The sequence below is a fragment of the Microcaecilia unicolor genome, chromosome 4 (genome assembly GCF_901765095.1).
Source record: "Microcaecilia unicolor chromosome 4, aMicUni1.1, whole genome shotgun sequence".
Lineage (NCBI taxonomy): Eukaryota > Metazoa > Chordata > Amphibia > Gymnophiona > Siphonopidae > Microcaecilia > Microcaecilia unicolor.
The window spans coordinates 240,545,296-240,564,070 of record NC_044034.1 but is presented as its reverse complement, the minus strand read 5'-3'; the positions used below and the strand labels follow the sequence as shown (position 1 = coordinate 240,564,070).

General features: G+C 39.8%; 1 protein-coding gene across 1 annotated transcript in view; it reads left to right on the top strand.

Annotated features, from left to right (window-relative positions):
- Nucleotides 1-18,775, top strand: part of FARP1 (FERM, ARH/RhoGEF and pleckstrin domain protein 1) — a 424,664-nt gene that overhangs the window by 329,718 nt on the left and 76,171 nt on the right. Inside the window, 3 exon segments of the mRNA XM_030201356.1 lie at nt 2,540-2,629; nt 9,027-9,160; nt 16,605-16,686. Of these exon segments, the coding sequence (XP_030057216.1) occupies nt 2,540-2,629; nt 9,027-9,160; nt 16,605-16,686 (306 nt within the window).

Sequence of the window (18,775 nt, the reverse complement as noted above, 5' to 3'; positions counted from 1 at the left end):
AGATGGATGGGATTGGGAGAGGTCAGGCACAGCAGAGGGAAGGAGCAGAAGATGGATGGGACGGAGGGATGGTGAGCAGAGGGAAGGAGCAAGAGATGGATGGGACTGGGAGGGGTGGGGAGCAGAGGGAAGCCTACTGGAAAGAAGACACTGCATAAAACAGAAGACACTGGGACCAAAGCGAATAGAAAAACTAAATGATCAGACAACAAAGGTAGATAAAAGTATTTTATTCATAATTTATTAATTGAAATGTGTCAGCTTTTTGAAATGTGCATCTGTGATATTTTGCCTATAAATTTCAATTCCTTCCTCCATATTAGCATATTCATTTGCATATGTATATATGCAAATGATATGCTAATATGCTCCACCCATTCTTTGCCCCCCCCCCCCAAATGAAACAGTCAAACTACGCCTATGTATATGAGTGTGTCATGTTTAATATTACAAATAAAGTTTACCAGGGTTGCAAACTAGCAAAATTTCTGTATGACTAAATTGTGGACATACTCGAGTTTTTGCCCTAGATCACATCACTGTCACCCCCACCCCCCCACACACACACATTATTTAGCCAGCAGGGTGAGCATCTCCTTTGCCTGGAATACTATGCCATATACTATGAGGAAGGGATTGACTAAGCTCACAACCTCCATGGGCCATACTTTGACCCCCATGCAACAGACAGTTGAGCGATATATGCTCAGGACTTCTCAGGTATTGACTGGGGCTGGTGAATCTGCTGCGCTCTGGGATGGAGGAGTTTCAGAGAACCTGGGCTTGGACTATTTCTACCCCCCCCCCCCCCCCCCCCCCACTCTGCAAAACACCCCCTGCCTTGCGTGTGAGTTGGAAGTGGTGCCGGTCTTACCGGTTCCAGAAGGTGCTTCCAGTGACTGGATGGAGGAGGCCCGACCGTCTATTGGCCTTGCTGGTGAACTTGGAGGCCCAAAACAATCTTCTGCCTCGAGTGAGGTGATGCTGGAAGACGTCTGGAGGGTGTTGTCTAAGTTGGAGGCAACAACAACGAGAACTGCAGCTGATGGTGGCATCTTTAGTGAATAATATTGGCTTTACAAATGTGGAAAATGTTAAAGAGGAGTGTTCTGGACAGATACAACAAATTAAGAAAGATTTACAAACTAATCAAGAAGTGAGTGCTGCTCTAGTTAAAGATAAGCTACTGAAAGGTAAATAGAAAATTGGAAAATTTGAACTGGAAGTTAAATGTATCCACATACCACGTAATTTAGGGAAGTTTATCTGGCAGAGATTTAATACTTGGTTGATATTCTTCATTACATTATTCCTCAGACCAGATAACTCCTGTTACTAAGTCTTACTTTTTGCCAGTTTTCTCTAAGATTGGAAGCAATACCTTTCAAGGTGTGGTTCAAAGAGAAGACCGGTTGGAGAATGAAAATGGAGTGGATTTGAATAACGTAACAGCTTTTTTGGAAAATACCACTATTTCAAAATATCTCAGGAACTTCTTTTTTGGACTGAAAATTTGGATTTTTCCAGATATAACAAAGTCCATACAAGAGAGGAATAAGGCTTTTTTGGCATTAAAACAAGAAGTTAAAGATCTGGGAGCCTCCTTTCTATTGAGTTATTATTGTAAATATGTGATACGTAATGGGTGGGTTATATATGTCTTTTTTGCTCCTGATCAGTTAAAACTTTCATTGAGTTAAAAAAAGCTGCCTTTGCTCTCTACTTAAGGTTGCAAATAATTTGTTGGTAGGCCTGGGAGTATATTGTGTTAATAGCCTTTCTTGATTTTTAAGTTTGCTCTTTTTTTTAATCCTGTATATTACTGTTCTCTGCCCCCCTTCCCCCCACCCACACTTTATTGTGATCTAATTTAGAGCGCTCTGATTTCAAAGCGTGGCCCTGTCCAGGCTTTGGCATTGAATATCTGTTTGTTTTGGGGGGTTTTTGAGCCGGCTAAGTCAATATTCAGCCCTTGACAGCATGAACCAAACCTCTTAAACATAGGACTGCTATTTATGCTGCCCAGTTTAAGCAGTTTACATATGCGGTGAGAGGCTGAATATTGTCACTTAACCCCCTTGGAATGCCCTCAAGTTAGCTGCTTTTGAATTTGATGCCAACTGGCCATTTTCAGCAATGATAACCAGCTAAGTGCCACTGAAAATGACTGTAGAGCCGCGAACAAGCGATTCAACTGGTTGGCAGCCGTAACCAGTTAAATCATTTTGAATATCGGCCAGCAGTTTATCTTTAACTGATAAATATTAAACCCTTACACAGTCGATGCTCTTGGTTTCTTTTTGATGTCATAAATACTTAATAATTTTTTTCATATCAAAAGAAAATAAGAGGTCAACCAGGAATTAAATATATGTGATATATGAACAAGTTTGGCATGTTCAAGTAAGCTATATTCTTTATGATTATGCTATCAGATATATTGTAATTATTGTAATTATCTGAATACTGTATTCTATCGAATTTCAGGGCCTGGAAAACTTAGTGTCATAAATGCTTTTCATTTTGTGATTTTTTTTAGAGGTTTCCAACTGACAAAGCCTATTTCATCGCTAAAGAAGTAGCGACTACAGAGCGAACCTATCTGAAAGACCTTGAAGTCCTCACAATGGTATGCTTGCTTTCTTGTACTTTTACTGCATGTTTCTTGCGCTACAAAAAGTTTGCCAGGTAAGCTTTATGTGTCAGTCCTCTGTTAACTGCTTGATTCCAGGATGAGCATGTTAAATGTAGCTCATCTTTGCCTCAGTTTGTACCCGATGTACATTAAAACATAGAATATGTGAGCAGACGATAAAAGCATTTAAGGACTTTTACTAAGCTGTATTAGACGCTGTGCACCTAACACAGATTAAAATGACATACCGTGGAACACACTCAGGTGCCCTGTGGTAACTGCCAAATATACACATGCTAACTACATGCAAACATTTTTGAGGGGGTGTGTCAGGGATGGAGAGTGGGTTTTCCTGTGCTAATCAGCACATCTACATTATCGCATGCTAACTGGTTAGCACAGGAATATCGCATGAGCCCTTACGTCCTACAAAATAGGTGTTAGTAAGTGCTCCCACAGTAATTCTTTTTGATAGCTGATCACTAATGGTAACGTTAGCACATGGTCAATAATAGAACAAATAGGAAATTGGCCATTTTCCAGTTGCTGTAAAAATGACCTCAGTTTAGTGTGTGATAAAAACTCATGTAAGGGCCTTCTAAGACCACTTTTTACTTCAGCATACTGAAAGGACCCTTAGGGTTAGCTGGTGAGGAATGGCAACCCTAGGGGTCCTTTCAATATGCTGGCTGCCACTAAAACTCTGACCAATATTGCTGATGTGCAATTCAGGATAAAGAACTGAAGAGGAGTTTATCCTGTCTGAGCCAATGAGCAAACATGGTGAGGCTAGGATGCTGGCAGAGTCGGGGATCCTCAAGGCTGTGGTGGTAGAGCAATTGGGCCTGAAAACTATGTTATCTCCAAATATTAGGCTTGTGTTATCTCCAAATATAGGCTTGGAGAGTTTCCAGCTGTGAAGTTTGGGGGCCAAAGGCGAGAAACCACTGTGGGAGCTGCTTCTGAACAATTTTTAACAGCTGTCTTTTAGTTGAAAATTCTTTGTCTGCTCAGATTAGCAAATGGCATGGTTTGCTGCAAGAAGTTCTATTTGAAAATTTTGGTGCTTTACCAACTTTCCCAAATCATCTTTCTCAACTTCATTTGATGTGCTGGAGATGTTTACATTTTCATCTGAAGCTCTTCTACTTATTACTAGGACATATTACATTGTGGAAGTAAATATCTTAACTAAGGGCACTAGAGTGCTAGGGGGCTCCTCAGTTTAAATTGTGCCAGTGTGTTTGAGAATTCATGGAAAGAATTACTTATTTGGGTACTTCTGGTTGTTACATGTACTCAGAAACCTGATAGGTCCTGTACTCTGAATTTTATTGTTTTAAGACCAAAAATCTGTTTATTTCCTGACGTCTGTGAAGTGTCTGAGGATAAAAGGAAACTGTTCCTGGCGTATACCAGGAGGGTCATGTCTTTAAATGATTCTTTTTCTTTCATTTCCCGTATAACTGAGCAGTTATTTGGATATAACATGCATTTTTCTTATTTTGTCCATTTGCAAACTTTTTTCAGGAATAGAGTAAGTGATATGTCCATTACCTAGGCTGAAACTCAGCATAATTTTGTCTATAGGGCACTTTTCAATGGTTATATTGTACAAAGAGAGATTAAACAGGCACTTAAATGTTAATGTTAAATGTTAATAAAGGAAGGAAAAGCCTCAAAGAGAGCTCCAAACCCAAAAGTTTCTAGGTACGATCTCTAGGATCTCCTCTTCATCATTGGCATAAAAACCTTCATTTAATTTGTTAAACTTGCAAAAATCTTATTCAAGATAATCTCATACAAACATTGCACAGTCACATAAGTTACAAAATTGATGCTGTACTTATCTTTATCTGCAAGTCAGCAGACAGTGGCAGCTTGAGATTCTTAGAACCGATCGCCTTTACTCTCCGGACCAACATTGGCCAGCATTTCGCTCATCCGCTTCAAGGTCCAAACAACCGGGCTGACAGTCGGAAAGAGAAAATGCAGTTTCAGAATATTGCCCCAACTGTTGCAAACAGTTCAAACTGTAGTTCGGGTTCCTGTTTCCCACATGCATCACTTTGCACTTGCTCACATTAAACGTCATCTGTCATTTGGATGCCTAGTCTCGTAGGGTCCTCTTGTGATTTACCAACTTTGAATAACTTTGTGTAATCAGCAAATTTATGGCTATGTTTACTAAGGCGTGCTATAGATGTGTTAGTGTTTTTTAACGCGCAAAAATGGTTTACCCGCGTTAAATGTTAATGCGCCCATAGAAATGTATAAGCGCGTTAGCGTTTAACGTGCCTTAATTTTAAAGGTGTGTTAGAAACGCTAATGCACGTTAGTAAACATACCCCTTAATTACCTCACTAGTTACTCCCATCTCTATATCATTTATAAATATGGAACCCTACTATCTACCCTTCTCCATTGAGAATACTGACAATTTAATCCTACTCTCTGTTTTCTATCTTTTAACCAGTTTTTAATCCACAATAGAACACTATCTACTATCCCATGATTTTCCAATTTCCTCTAGAGTCTTTCATAAGGTACTTTGTCAAATGCCTTTTGAAAATCCATATATACAATATCGACCAACTCACCTTTATCCGCATGCTTGTTCACCCCTTCAAAGAAATGTAATAGATTGGTGAGGCAAGATTTCCCTTCACTAAATCCATGCTGGCTTTGTCTCATTAATCCATGCTTTTGAATATGCTCTGTAATTTTGTTTTTTTATAATAGTCTGTACCATTTTGCCCCACACCGATGTCAGACTCACCAGTCTATAATTTCCCAGATCACCTCTGGAACTTTTTTTTTTTAAATCAGCATTGCATTGGCCACCCTCCAATCTTCCAGTACCATGCTTGATTTTAAAGATAAATTACATATTACTAACAATAGTTCTGCAAGTTCATTTTTCAACTCTATCTGTACTCTGGGATGAATATCATCCAGTTCAGGCAATTTGCTACTCTTCAGTTTGTCAAATTGTACCATTACATCCTCCAGGTTTATAGAGATTTGTTTCAGTTTCTCTGACTCATCACTTTTGAATACCATTTCTGGTACTGGTATCTCTCCCAAATCTTCCTCGGTGAAGATGAAAGCAAAGAATTCATTTAATCTCTCCACTATGGCTTTGTCTTCCCTGAGTGCCCCTTTTACCCCTCTGTCATCTAGCAGTCCAACTGATTCTTACGTCAGACGAGGGCGGGCCAAGGAGGAAAGGAGGGAAGTCCGACGGGAAGCGATCAGCTGTTGCTTGCTGCAGCGCCTTCACCCGGAGGTGAGAGGCGCTGTGGGGGCCTGGCCCGGTGGCAGACGGAGGGGGGCGGATGGAGGAGGGGAGCGGCGGCGGCAACGACCTCAGGGGGGGGCCACGGGGGTGCGGAGGATGGCGGAGAGGCCGGGGCTGCGGGAAGCTGTCATTTCAATGCAGGGGGAGCGGGGGCGATCTCGGGGGGGGGGGGAGGGGGCAAAGGATGTCCATAGGCACAGCTCGTCTTTTTTTTTTTTTAATATATACAGTGAAGGACGTCCATAAAGGATGTCCTTGGCATCTGCAGAGCAGCCAGCATAACGCTTGGCTGCTCTGCGCATGCTCGACTGGCCGACTGTTTAACGATGGAATAGAGGATGCAAGTGAGCTACAATGAGCAGCTCATTTGCATTCCTATTCCTTGATGCATGCCCGTTCCTTACCGATTCGCTAAGGGAACGGTAAGGAAAGGGCTTTAACGAGTCTTTAGTGCATCTTGGCCTCAGTAAGCCCTTAACTGGTACCCAAAATTGGCTGACCTCCTAGTAGCAGGTTTGTAAAACAGCTGGATTCTCTCCTGAAAGGAGTGGTCAAGCATCTTAGTGGAAATGGCAGTGAAACCAGGAAAAATAATTTGAGTGACTTTCGATATGAGGGAAAGGATGAGCACAAAAGTTTGAATATTACTACATAACGTTGTATGAGAAAATGAATTGAAAATAGCAGTGGATAAAGCATAGAACTGAGGTTTACCAAGAAAGGGAATGGGTGTTCATGTGTGAATACTGTTCCTTTCCTCGTGGTCAGTATTTCCTGCTGGTGACTTTATTGAAATATTATCACTTACCTTCTTAAGTAAAATTCAATATTTGCTTTGGAGTCTCATCTTCATGTACCAAATACTAAGAGTATGCAGCCCAAAATTTTTGTTTTGTTTTTTGTTTCAGGACCAATATTATTAGAAGTGTGCTTTATTCATAGAGTACACTTATTTGCAAAATGTGTGCATGCTTTTGGAAGAGTGTGCACTATTTATGACACAGGAAGGTTATCAATAGAAATCAAACAAAATAAAACATGGAAAATAAAATAAAATGATACCTTTTTTATTGGACATAACTTAATACATACATATGTCCAATAAAAAAAGGTCAAAACAAAAAAACAGCACCACGGGCCTTTAAAATGGAACAAAGTTCTTTAATGAATGAGCCTTGACCCGACACTTGGGGAATAACTCGAATATTTTCATCTACAATATTCCTTACCCCACGTCTCACGTAGCAAAAGTTATAAAGCACCAAGGCACCTTCACTTTCTGTATCCAAATGGATATTCGAGTTATTCCCCAAGTTTTCCACGTCATCACTGTGACCCCTGACGCAGGTGCTAGTCACCGAAACACGGCCCGTGTCGGGTCAAGGCTCATTCATTAAAGAACTTTGTTCCATTTTAAAGGCCCGTGGTGCTGTTTTTTTGTTTGGACTTTAGTTTGTACTTTGTTCCCTCTCTTTTGTTATACCATTATTACAATAAAAAAAGGTATCATCTTATTTTCTTTTCCATGTTTTATTTTGTTTGATTTCTATTGATAACCTTTAAGAGTGGACTAACACGGCTACCACACCTCTCTGACACAGGAAGTAAACCAAACAACAGGAGTAAAGGAGTAACAGGTTGTCACGGATAAGCAACAGCAAAGGATTAAAAAAAAAAGTGAGGTCCAATAAAGCAGAGAGTCCCAGATGTAAAGATAAATCCAGTTTATAAAAAAAAATCATTTTTAAAAAAGACTCGAAAGGTTTCTTTAGATTTTGACAGACTCCTGATGTATGCATGTCTCTGAAATATTGATGTGTTGAGTCTTTTAAAAAACTGATTATTTTAATAAACTGGATTTATCTTTAACTTTCAGAATTCTTTGCAGATGGAGGTATTACGTGGGGATGTACATTTGTTTGTGTCATTTTTGCCAAAGATGACTAGAAAAGCCCTGAAATTTTGGATTATTTCCTGTAAAGGATAAAAAAGTGAGGTCCAACAAAGCAAAGAGTCCCAGATGTAGTTTGTGTTGCCATGGTCCATTCAACAGAATTTTGATAGCAAAAGTTATGTCTTCACCTTTATAAGCCCATTTTTACATTGCAGGTCTTTCCCTCAAAGTTTATTGGAAAAATCATATTGACAAAGAGGCTCATATGAATTGCTAGATTTCGAGCACCATTTTAGAAAGGATGTAGAGAGGGGAGTTCATACGTCCAAGTCAGGACATGTGGCAGTTGCACAAGACAGAAATTTCACCCATTCCCACCCATCCAAACTGGAATCTAATCCATACCAACTAAGATCCATTCCATCCCCGCTCGTACCTGCAGGAGTTGATGCTATTCCTTACTCACTCTCAGCACTCCATTTCCTCCTGACCCTAACAGCCTCCCACAGTTTTTTGGGTGGTATTCACTATTTAACCAATGAGTGTTCCAAGCCTCAGTTTGATGTTCTGGCTTCCTCTCTGGGCATTCCAAGCCTATTCTGACACCCCAATTGCCTCTGTCAGTGCTTTCCAAGCCTCATTCTGACATCACCAGAGATTTTGACTACACTCCTGTGGGAATCTCACAGCAGCTTCTTCCATCCCCACGAAACCCATTCCTTTGCAGGTCTCTAATTCAGAGGGATCAATGATTTGACAAAGCTACAAACATAGTTCCCCCCTCGCACAGACATGTAACATGGCAAGGGGAATGGGGGGACAAAAGTCAGTATTTACATCTGTTCTTTACATGCCTCAGGGCAGGTGTAACTATCAGCTTGTTTCTTTATCAGTACAGACGTGGATTCCCTATGTGAAATGGAGAATGTACATCTGCATTGTAGGCCCACCCAGGACATTTCTTCTCCCCACCCTAGCAGTGCCTCCTTGACATCTAGATGTAGGAAGCATCCCAATAACCTCTGTTCTGAAATGGCATTTAAATGTCAGGACCTCTTCATTTACATGTGGGAATGCTTCAAAATAAGTGCCTTGCTATGTGGTAATGTCAGTCTTGTATAAAGTCAAATAACTTCAAATTTTCTTTTAACAATGATGTACGTTTCATAGCACTAACAGTTACTATTTCTTTCTAGTGGTTTAAGAACACTGTAGATAAAGATGAATCTATGCCAGAAACACTGAAAAATCTAATATTCTCCAGTTTTGAGCCATTATATAAATTTCACAACAGTTTTCTCAAGGAAATTGAACAGAGACTTGCACTATGGTAAGGACTTAATTTATTCACTTTTTAAATATTGCTGATGACTCACTTTATATTTGTCTATTAGTTTCGTAGCACGGTAAATGGACTGGAATGTCATTATATTTTCCTTTTAGAAACATAGAAACATGACGGCAGATAAAGGCCAAATGACCCATCCAGTCTGCCCAACCTCTGTAACCCCTAATTCTTCCTGTTCCTAAGTGATCCCACATGCATGCTTATCCCATGCCTTTTTAAATTCTGGAACAGTCCTAGACTCCACCACCTCCACCAGATTCCTATTCATCAGCTCAGAAGAAAAACAGAAGTTATGTGTGTTGATTCTGCATGAGAAATTTAGATTTAAGGGCTAGATTTCTAGAAAATCACACAAAAAAAGAACAAGGGTTTAAAAAATTCAAATGTTCAGTAGGAAAACTCATAAATTGAACAAAGCACAATGAAATAATTTGGATAAACTAATGTGTACAATGAGCAGCACAGAACTAAGTAACAAACACCTACCTCATTTTCATTTCCTTTTTTTTTTTTTTGGTCCATTTTTCTCCAGTCCTAATCCCAGCCCTTCCTCGAACAGAACAATGTATTAAGCAATTTCATGTTTTTCTCATCATCTTCACTGGGATATCCTAAATATGTATACTCTGGAAGAGAGTAGAGACAGATGAAATATGATACAGACCCTTAAATACTTGAAAGGTATTACAGAACAAACAATCCTTTGCTAAATGAGGAGAAGTGCCAAAACTAGAGGATAGGATATCAAACTACAGGAAGGTTGAATCAAAAACATCAGAAAAAAAATATTTTTTTATGTAAAGGGTAGTGGATAAGAACATAAGAATAGCCAAGCATAGAACAGTTATGTAGTGAAATCATGTGAAATGTAACGTAACCTGCATCATGCAACAGATACAACCCCAGCAACACAGGCATATGAAGTAACCTGCACTATGCAGCAGCTACAAACCCAGCAACCTTCCTAGGTAGACTTGATGGGTCATGTTGGTCTTTCTCCGCCATTATTTTCTACTATGTTACTGTGAATCTCACAATACCATTTTTGTATCTTTTTTTTCTATCACTAACACATTTATTAGAGGCTGACAGAATTTTGGTTTTGGCACTGAAACGGACTGAAATCTGGGTTTTTGTTTTCTGCTGGAAATGCCTGTGTGATCTCCCCCCACCCCCGGCCAACCACCCTTAGACCTTTCCAGGGTCTACCTTAGGGAAACCCTGGTGATCTAGTGGCCTCTTTGGGGGCAGAAACCCCACTAGTTCCTGCCGCGTCCCACTGCTCCTTTTCTCATACGAGAAGAGTTTCATCCCCTTTATAATTTTGGTCGCTCTTCTTTGAACCTTTTCTAATTCTGCTGTATCTTTTTTGAGATACCGCGACAAGAACTGAATGCAGTACTCAAGGTGAGGTCGCACCATGGAACGATATAGAGGCATTATAGTATTTTTGGTCTTATTCATCATCCTTTTCCTAACAATTCCTAGCATCATGTTTGCATTTTTGGCCACCCCTGCAAACTGAGCAGGAGATTTCAGCGTATTATCTACAGTGACACCTAGATCTTTTTCTTGAGTACTGACCTCCAAGGTGGACCCTAGCATCAGATAACTATGATTCGGATTATTCTTTCCAATGTATATCACCATGCATTTGTCCACATTAAATTTCATCTGTCATTTGAATGTCCAGTCTTCCAGTTTCCTGAGGTCTTCCTGCAATATTTCACAGTCCACACGTGTTTTAACAACCTTGAATAATTTTGTGTCACCTGCAAATTTAATCACCTCACTCATTCCGATTTCCATATCATTTATAAATATGTTAAATAGCACTTGTCCCAGTACTGATCCCTGCGGCAGTCCACTGTTCACCCTTCTCCATTGAGAGATATGACCATTTATAACCCTACTGTCTCTTTTCTGTCTAATAACCAATTCCTAATCCACACCAGAACATTGCCTTCTATCCCATGACTCTTTAATTTTCTCAGGAGTCTCTCATGAGGAACTTTATCAAAAGCTTTCTGAAAATCTATATACACTACATCAACCGGCTAAGCTTTATCCACATGTTTATTTACGTTTTCAAAGAAATGAAGCAAATTGGTGAGGCAAGATTTCCCTTGGCTAAACCCATGCTGACTCGGTCCCATTAAACCATGTTTTTCTATGTATTCCATAATTTTATTCTTTATAATAGTTTCCACTATTTTTCCCAGCACTGATGTCAGGCTTACCAGTCTGTAATTTCCTGGAGCACCCCTGGAACCGTTTTTAAAAATTGACATCACATTGGCCACCCTCCAATCTTCAAGTACTACGGATGATTTTAATGACAGGTTATGTATTACTAACAGCAGATCAGCAATCTCATGCTTGAGTTCTTTTAGTACCCTTGGATGTATGCCATCTGGTCCAGGTGATTTACTACTCTTTAATTTGTCAGTTTGGCTCAGTACATCTTCCAGGTTCATCAAGATTTCTTTCAGTTCCTTCACATCATCACCCTTGAAAACCATTTCTGGTACAGGCAGATCTCTTACATCATCTTCCATATAGGACTCCCTGGCGTAGATATTTCAGCAATGCACCTGTGAATACAGAGGACCCTAGAGAGACTTCACTTCCTGTGGCTTACAAGTTTCAAGTTTATTTATGAATTTACTATCCCACTCATTAAAAGGATGTCTGAGTGTCTTACATGCTAAAACATAAAGTAGAGTAAGAAAATAATAGTGCGTTGGAAAGCGGGTCAGGTAGAACTACAATTTTCATATAAGATAGAAGAGGGGATAAAAGGAAGAGAGGATTTAGAGTGGTCTGAGCAATCTAACAGACTTCATCTCCATGGATTTTTCTAGTGAGGAGTATGCATCAGAAAAGAGGAATGTTTTAAATTAATTTTAAAGTTTTGAAGTGATGTCCGTTGGTGTAAGGACTGAGGTAATTTGTTCCAGTGTTTGAGGCTTTGAACTAAAAATATTGCTTTTCTAGTGTGTTGATGGATGTCTTTTCGGAAGGATGGGATTACCAGTAAGTTTTGAAATGATGAACACAATGTTCTAGTGTTCGAGTATGGGGTAGCATGTGGGAAAGATAAGTTGGTTCACTAGACTGGTGAATTTTAAAGATCAAGAGTAAGACTTTATAAATGAAGTGATGGGGTAATGGGAGCCAATGGGCTTCTTTCAGTAGCGGGATGATGTGGTCAAACTTTTTTTTTTTTTTTTTTAGCATGAATGAGTTTAATCACAGTGTTTTGGGCTATTTCTAGATGCCTGATATAGGATGTTCTAAGACCTATATAAAGGGAGTTGCAGTAGTCTAGTCTGCTGATAATAGAATGGATGAGTATGTTTAGTGCTGGTAGGTCAATAAAGAACTAATTTAACGTATTTGTCACAATTTGTGGAAGCATTGTCAGGTTATAGTGGAGATATGCGGTCGAAAGGAGAGTGTATCATCTAAGATAACACCTAAAATATTTGTAGTAGGCAATCGAGGACTAATGGTTGTGCCTAAAAGGATTGGTTGTGATAGGGAGGCTTTGGAATTTGAGAAGAGGACACTGCTAGATTTGTTTGGATCTGCATCAGGTTTTGGTTGATATCCTGAATCATGTGAGCATCGGAATAGTCTATGACATGTAACAACTGAATGTCATCTGCATATGCTTATGTAGTAAAACCTAAAAATTGTGTGAGTGTAAGTAGTGGTGCTAGGAAAATGTTAAACAACATAGGGGATAATGTCGAACCTTGTGGGACACCCAAAGTCAATAAGAATTGTGCTGGTGTCTTTTTATTGAAGTGAACTCTATATGAACGGTCAGTAAGATATGAATGAAACCAGGTAAAGGTTAGATCTCTAATGTCTATCTGGTGCAGTCTGTCTAGGAGTAAGTTGTGGTCAACTAGATCGAATGCTGATGAGAGGTCAAGTGACAACTATAGAACTGAGTTGTTTTGATCTAGTTTATGGTGTATGTATGTTGTGATTCAAAGGAGAGTCAATGGCAGGAAAAAGGGAAAATGTTTGAAGGAAATGATCAGTCCATGGCAGAGCGATAGAGAAAAAAGAGCACTGTTGAGATGTTGCCAATGTATGCATGAGTACTAAATCTAGGATGTGCCCTACTGTGTGTGTGGGTTTGGACACATGTTGTGAAAGATCAAGGTCTGATAGGAGAGCGATTAAATCTTAGGTGTATGTGGCCAGAGTGTTATCGAATTGAAAATTATAGTCGCCCAATATAATGGGGGCTTCAGAGTTGACACTATGATCCTTTGGTAGAGCTCGGAGAAGTTGGAAAGAATAAGAAGATGGTGGAGAGGGATGTTAGAGGATTAGAAAATCTGTTGGGGAAGATGTTTTAAATTTAAATCTTAGGGAATCTATGGGTGGTTGGGCAGTGAATGTAAATAAATGACTGCTACACCTCCATCATGACTGTAGCTTCTGTTACTTACAAAGTATTTGTATCCTGCAGGGACCACTTATTTTATGTAGGATTTATCTGTCTCTGTAAACCAGATTTCTGTCATACATAAGAGGTTTAGTTTATGGGCCTGGATTAAATCATGTATAAAGTGATGTTTTCTATTGGCAGAGTGTATGTTGAGGAGCCCTATTTTTATGGGAAAGAGAAAAGGGGAATGTGGGGTTGATGAATAAGCGATTGGTATTGATAAAAGTTGTCTTACCTGTGCGTGACTTACTTGTTGAGGGGGCTGACTGGACTGGCGGCCCCAGATGACAGGAACTGGCAGTGATAAGCACATGGAAAAAAGAGTAACTGAAAAGCCAGAGGGAGCCAAATATATACGTTTTTAGGGATGAAAGTCCATATTGAATGGATTTCTACTCAGGTGCGTACAAAGGAGCAGGATCAGCTCCTTATGTGTGCTCCTTCGGTGCACGTACGTGGCATGCACCACTAAAGGGTGAGGAATTGAAGGCTCTATCAGTGACATCACTTCTGGTTTGTGTGAATAGGGCTGATACAGAAACTTTTAAGGCTTGAAACACACGGAGATGAATCCTGAAAGAAAGCATTAGTCGACACAGTCACAGCATGCATTAGCAATAGAGTAGACAGAGAAAATGCACCGCTAAAGGATGAAGAAATAAAGGCTGTACCAGTGATGTCTGACATCACTTCCGGTTCGGGTGAAGGAGGCTGGTACAGAAACCTCTGGATACCAGCTCTCCACTCTCCAACTGCTATAAGCAAGCCTGAGTTGATTTAGGAATCCCTGGTACAGATATGATGTCGCCAGTGCACCTGTGAACACGTAAGCCCTGGAGACACTTCACTTCCTCTGGCTCATAACACTTATCTGGACACCAGCTCCTTTCTCTTGTGAGTGTACCTTTTATTACAGATCTGTCCAAGGTCTATTAAATGTATTTTGTATCACCAGTCTTATGCATACTTACTCAGTACTCTCCAGCACTCATATAGTTAAGGCAAAGCTTTAAAAATAAAGTTGAGAGCTTGGTCTGGGGCTTCCTGGAATAAACAATACTATTATTAAAAATGTTGACAGTATGCATCATATGTTCTTACTGCCATACCAGCATAGAATGAGGGAGGGAAATTTTTCTCCAAGATCTAGAAAGATGATATTGTCCTCAAGTGCTCTAATTCTACATTAGAGTGAAGCCAGATTCAGGAAGCCATTCTATTTTCAGTACTGGTAAGACTGTTAATTTATAACAGGGGCTTAGGAAAAGATAGCAAGCACCTCAAAGAATTTCTCTTCAGGGAAATCTCCCAGGTGGACCACAAATAATTTCACTACAACCCAACTCAACCACCAAATCACCCGTAACACTCTTCCTATTTGGAACCCACCCTTAATATCCTTTAATACCCCATACTGACTACATCTCGTATGTTCTGTTAATTTCCTCGTTACTAATGTAAGCCACAATGTACCGATGCAAGTTGGAATATTGTGGGATATAAATGGTGCCATAAATAAATAAATAGTAATTAGTAAATGATGGCAGGTAATGACCAGTATGTCCATCTTGTCTGCACAGTAAGGTGCCTAGAGTTGTAGTAGCCGCTTGGTGCAAGTTATCCCCCCTCTATGTCTTTCTTGAAATGTGAATGCTATTTAAGTTTTGCTTTGAGTCAATCGTCTTGCTGTATAGGGATCCTTAGTGTTCATCCCACACCTTTCTGAATTCTGTTTTTGCCCCCACCAACTCCACCACGAAGGCATTCCAGCACCCACCATCCATTCTGTGAAAAAGTATTTTCTGATGTTGCTCATAATTTTACCTCCTTGCAGCTTCATTTCACATCCTCTAGTTCTGTAGCTCCCTTGTCTCTCTTTGTTCAGTAATAATTTTCAAGTATTTAAATACCTGTATCATATCTTTCCCCCATCTTTTTTTTAAGATTGCTGCTGGCACTGTTCTGTTTTGCTTTGGGACTGCACAGGTGTTGGTGAATTTGAGCCACATTGTGACCAAACACCCATGTTATTCTCACAAAACTATGCAAATTGTGAAGAAAAGTGGATCAAGCTCACCTAGAGCCACAAGAAAACAGGATAGGTATCTCAGAGGAGACAACTGTAGCAAGACTGTGGGTGAAGATCTGGCTTGGAGAGAGAGAGAGGACTGGATGTTGGGAGAGAATATATATTGGAAAAAGAGAGTTTGTGGGGTTAATATGTGATGGGCTCAGTGAGAGAGCAAGTCTGGGGAATCTGGCTTCATTTTAGTTACATGTTGATCTGTGTGTGCTTGAACAGCTGGATTGAATGCATCGTTGTAGGGGATCTCTTTTTTGTTTCATTGCCTGTGGCACTGGGCACTGGCCACTTTGGCAATGATTCTGACTGTCACACTGAAGTCTTTTTGCCATTGTGACTCCTGCTTGAAAAACAGTGAAGAGCACTTCTCTAGAGTATACATAGCCAGGCCTTCTAGTCTCTTTTCATTTGTCTTCCAGTGCAGACCCCATTCCATTTTTGTTGCTTTTCTCTGAAATGACAGTAAAGTGAAAAATAAAGAACCTATAAACAGCTAGCTTGCAACTTTCTCTGTTTCTACTAGAAATAAAATGATTTCCACACTTTCCTTTGTCTGTACTCATTTGCAATTACAGGTTCTATACTACAGAATGAGGTCTGAATGTAGATGTCAGTAAAGCATGTCAGCGCCTTTTTTATGTAGCATCATGGGTTTTATTCACTAAACATTTCCCCACCCTCATAAGCCCAGAATGAAGGAAAGTCCATTGGTAATAAGGCTTCAAGTCCTACAGTGTTTATGCATTTGTATGTTTATTGAAGTGTTGACAAAGGTATAAGTATTGCAGCAAATGTATTTTTCTAGAGGTTGTAACCATCACTACTGTTTTACAATTCAAACACATGTTATCTGAACAATGTTTTCTTGACAGGGAAGGCCGGTCTAATGCCCATATTAAAGGGGATTACCAAAGAATCGGTGATGTCATGTTGAAGAACATTCAGAGTATGAAGGTAGGAATAAGTGTGTAAATCTAACACATTGGTAATTAGGTTTCATGGAGGGGCATTTTTGATATCTTGCAAAACGTCCAAAATCTGAATAGGAAAGCAATAGGGTACCCTAGGGGGCACTGCAGTGGACTTCATAAAATGTAGCTAGGTACACATATCTCACCATTGCTCCTTTATCTTGTTTTCTGACCGGCCCTCAAACCCACCCAAAACTCACTACCCTCAACTATACACCACTACCATAGCCCTTACGGGTGAAGGGGACACCATGGGTTTCTGGTGAGTTTTGGAGGGCTCACAGTTTCCTCCACAAGTGTAACAGGTAGGGGGAGGTATGGGCCTGGGACCACCTGTCTGCAGGTATTTAACCGATCACTACACTACTCCAGGGACCTGCATGCCACTGAGTATTACATCTGAGGCTGGCAAGTAATATTTGAAAGCACATTTTTGGAGGGTGGGAGGGGGCTAGTGACCACTGGGGGAGTAAAGAGAGGTCATCCCTAATTCCTTCCAGTGGTCATATGGTTATTCAGGGCACCTTTTTGTGTCTTATCGTTATAAAAACAGTCTAGCTCAAAACATCTTAGTTTTAGTCCTAAATGGTTTCATTTTGTTCCATTATGGCTGAAAAATGTCCAAGTGTTAGGAATGCCCAGATCCCACCCTTAATACTCCCCTGACACGCCCCCTTGTGATTTGAACGCACTTCTGACAGACTTCATAGAAAAACGTCTAAAAATTGGTTTATTTCAGTTTGTTTTGCAAGGCCAGTCTACATAGAGTTAGAAATAGATACATTTGATAGTGTTTTGCATTAAATTATGTTCTCTTCTGGTTAATTACTTCAGGAGTTGTTGCAAGGTTGAAAATGAATTCAACACACCTTTGTTTGCAGTATAGCAATTCTGTTAAAGTACTTCACAACCTAAATTGAAAAAAAATCATCTTAATTACAGTTTAGGGATGCTTCAGTATTTTTGTTTTAGTCTATTTACATCACTAGCAGGGATTGAAATATTAAAACTTTTTAAAATTAAATATGGCTCATGGCAATGAGTATGTTCAGGGATATAGTTATCAATGTGGATTACCGTTAACGCGTGTAATTTTACTACTAACTTGTGCTGTCTAAGCAAAGGTCCAATATTATGCAATGAGACCTAGGGGTCCTTTTACTAAGCTGCGCTGAAAAATGGCCTGCGGAAGTGTAGATGCGTGTTTTCAGCACATGCAGAATTATTTTCCAGCGCACCTACAAAAAATGCCTTTTTAAAATTTTTGCCGAAAATGGACATGCGGCAAAATGAAAATTGCAGCGTGTCCATTTTGGGTCTGAGACCTTACCGCCAGCCATTGACCTAGCGGTAAAGTCTCATGCGGTAACCGAACAGTATTGATCTACATGCGCCAAATTATTTTTCAGACGTGCACCAAAAATGATATGACTGCAAGCGCTATGCGGTAGCCGGGCATTAACTCCATTTTGGTGTGCTTTTGGCACACGTAGACGCTTAGTAAAAGGGCCTCCTAGTTTCTAATAATTGGGGTTAACAGTAAAATAACACATCTTAATGGTAGCTCACATTATTAAACCCCCTCATTTGGCCAATCACAAATTTCTCTTCTCTTTTCTTCTTCCTCTAATGTACAGTAGGGGCAGCATGGCCACTGATAAATAAGTCTGATTCTGTCCTCAGAACCTATAACGTTCTACTCTAGTATTCATAAAATATTATTTAATAGTACCTCTGGTCCTTGCTCTGGTGATTTCCGTTTGTACTGTGCAAACTACAAATTCTAGAATACTAAGTACTCTACTGAGTGCTCTCTACTAAATGGTTATTTCTTCAGGTAAGGACATCGGTAGCAAATTTGCTACTGTTTATTCACTGGACATTTCATGTAGAAAATGTGTAGCAGACAGCCTATTGATCTTGCTTGTGTTTTTTTCCTGTGATCTTTTGGTAATATGGTGTGGAAGAATAGTCTGCTGCTTGGATTACATTTATTCACATGATGTATCGCTCAATACGTAAGAGAGCAGTTTAAAAAAAGAAAAATAAACATTTCAGCCTCATTTCAGTAT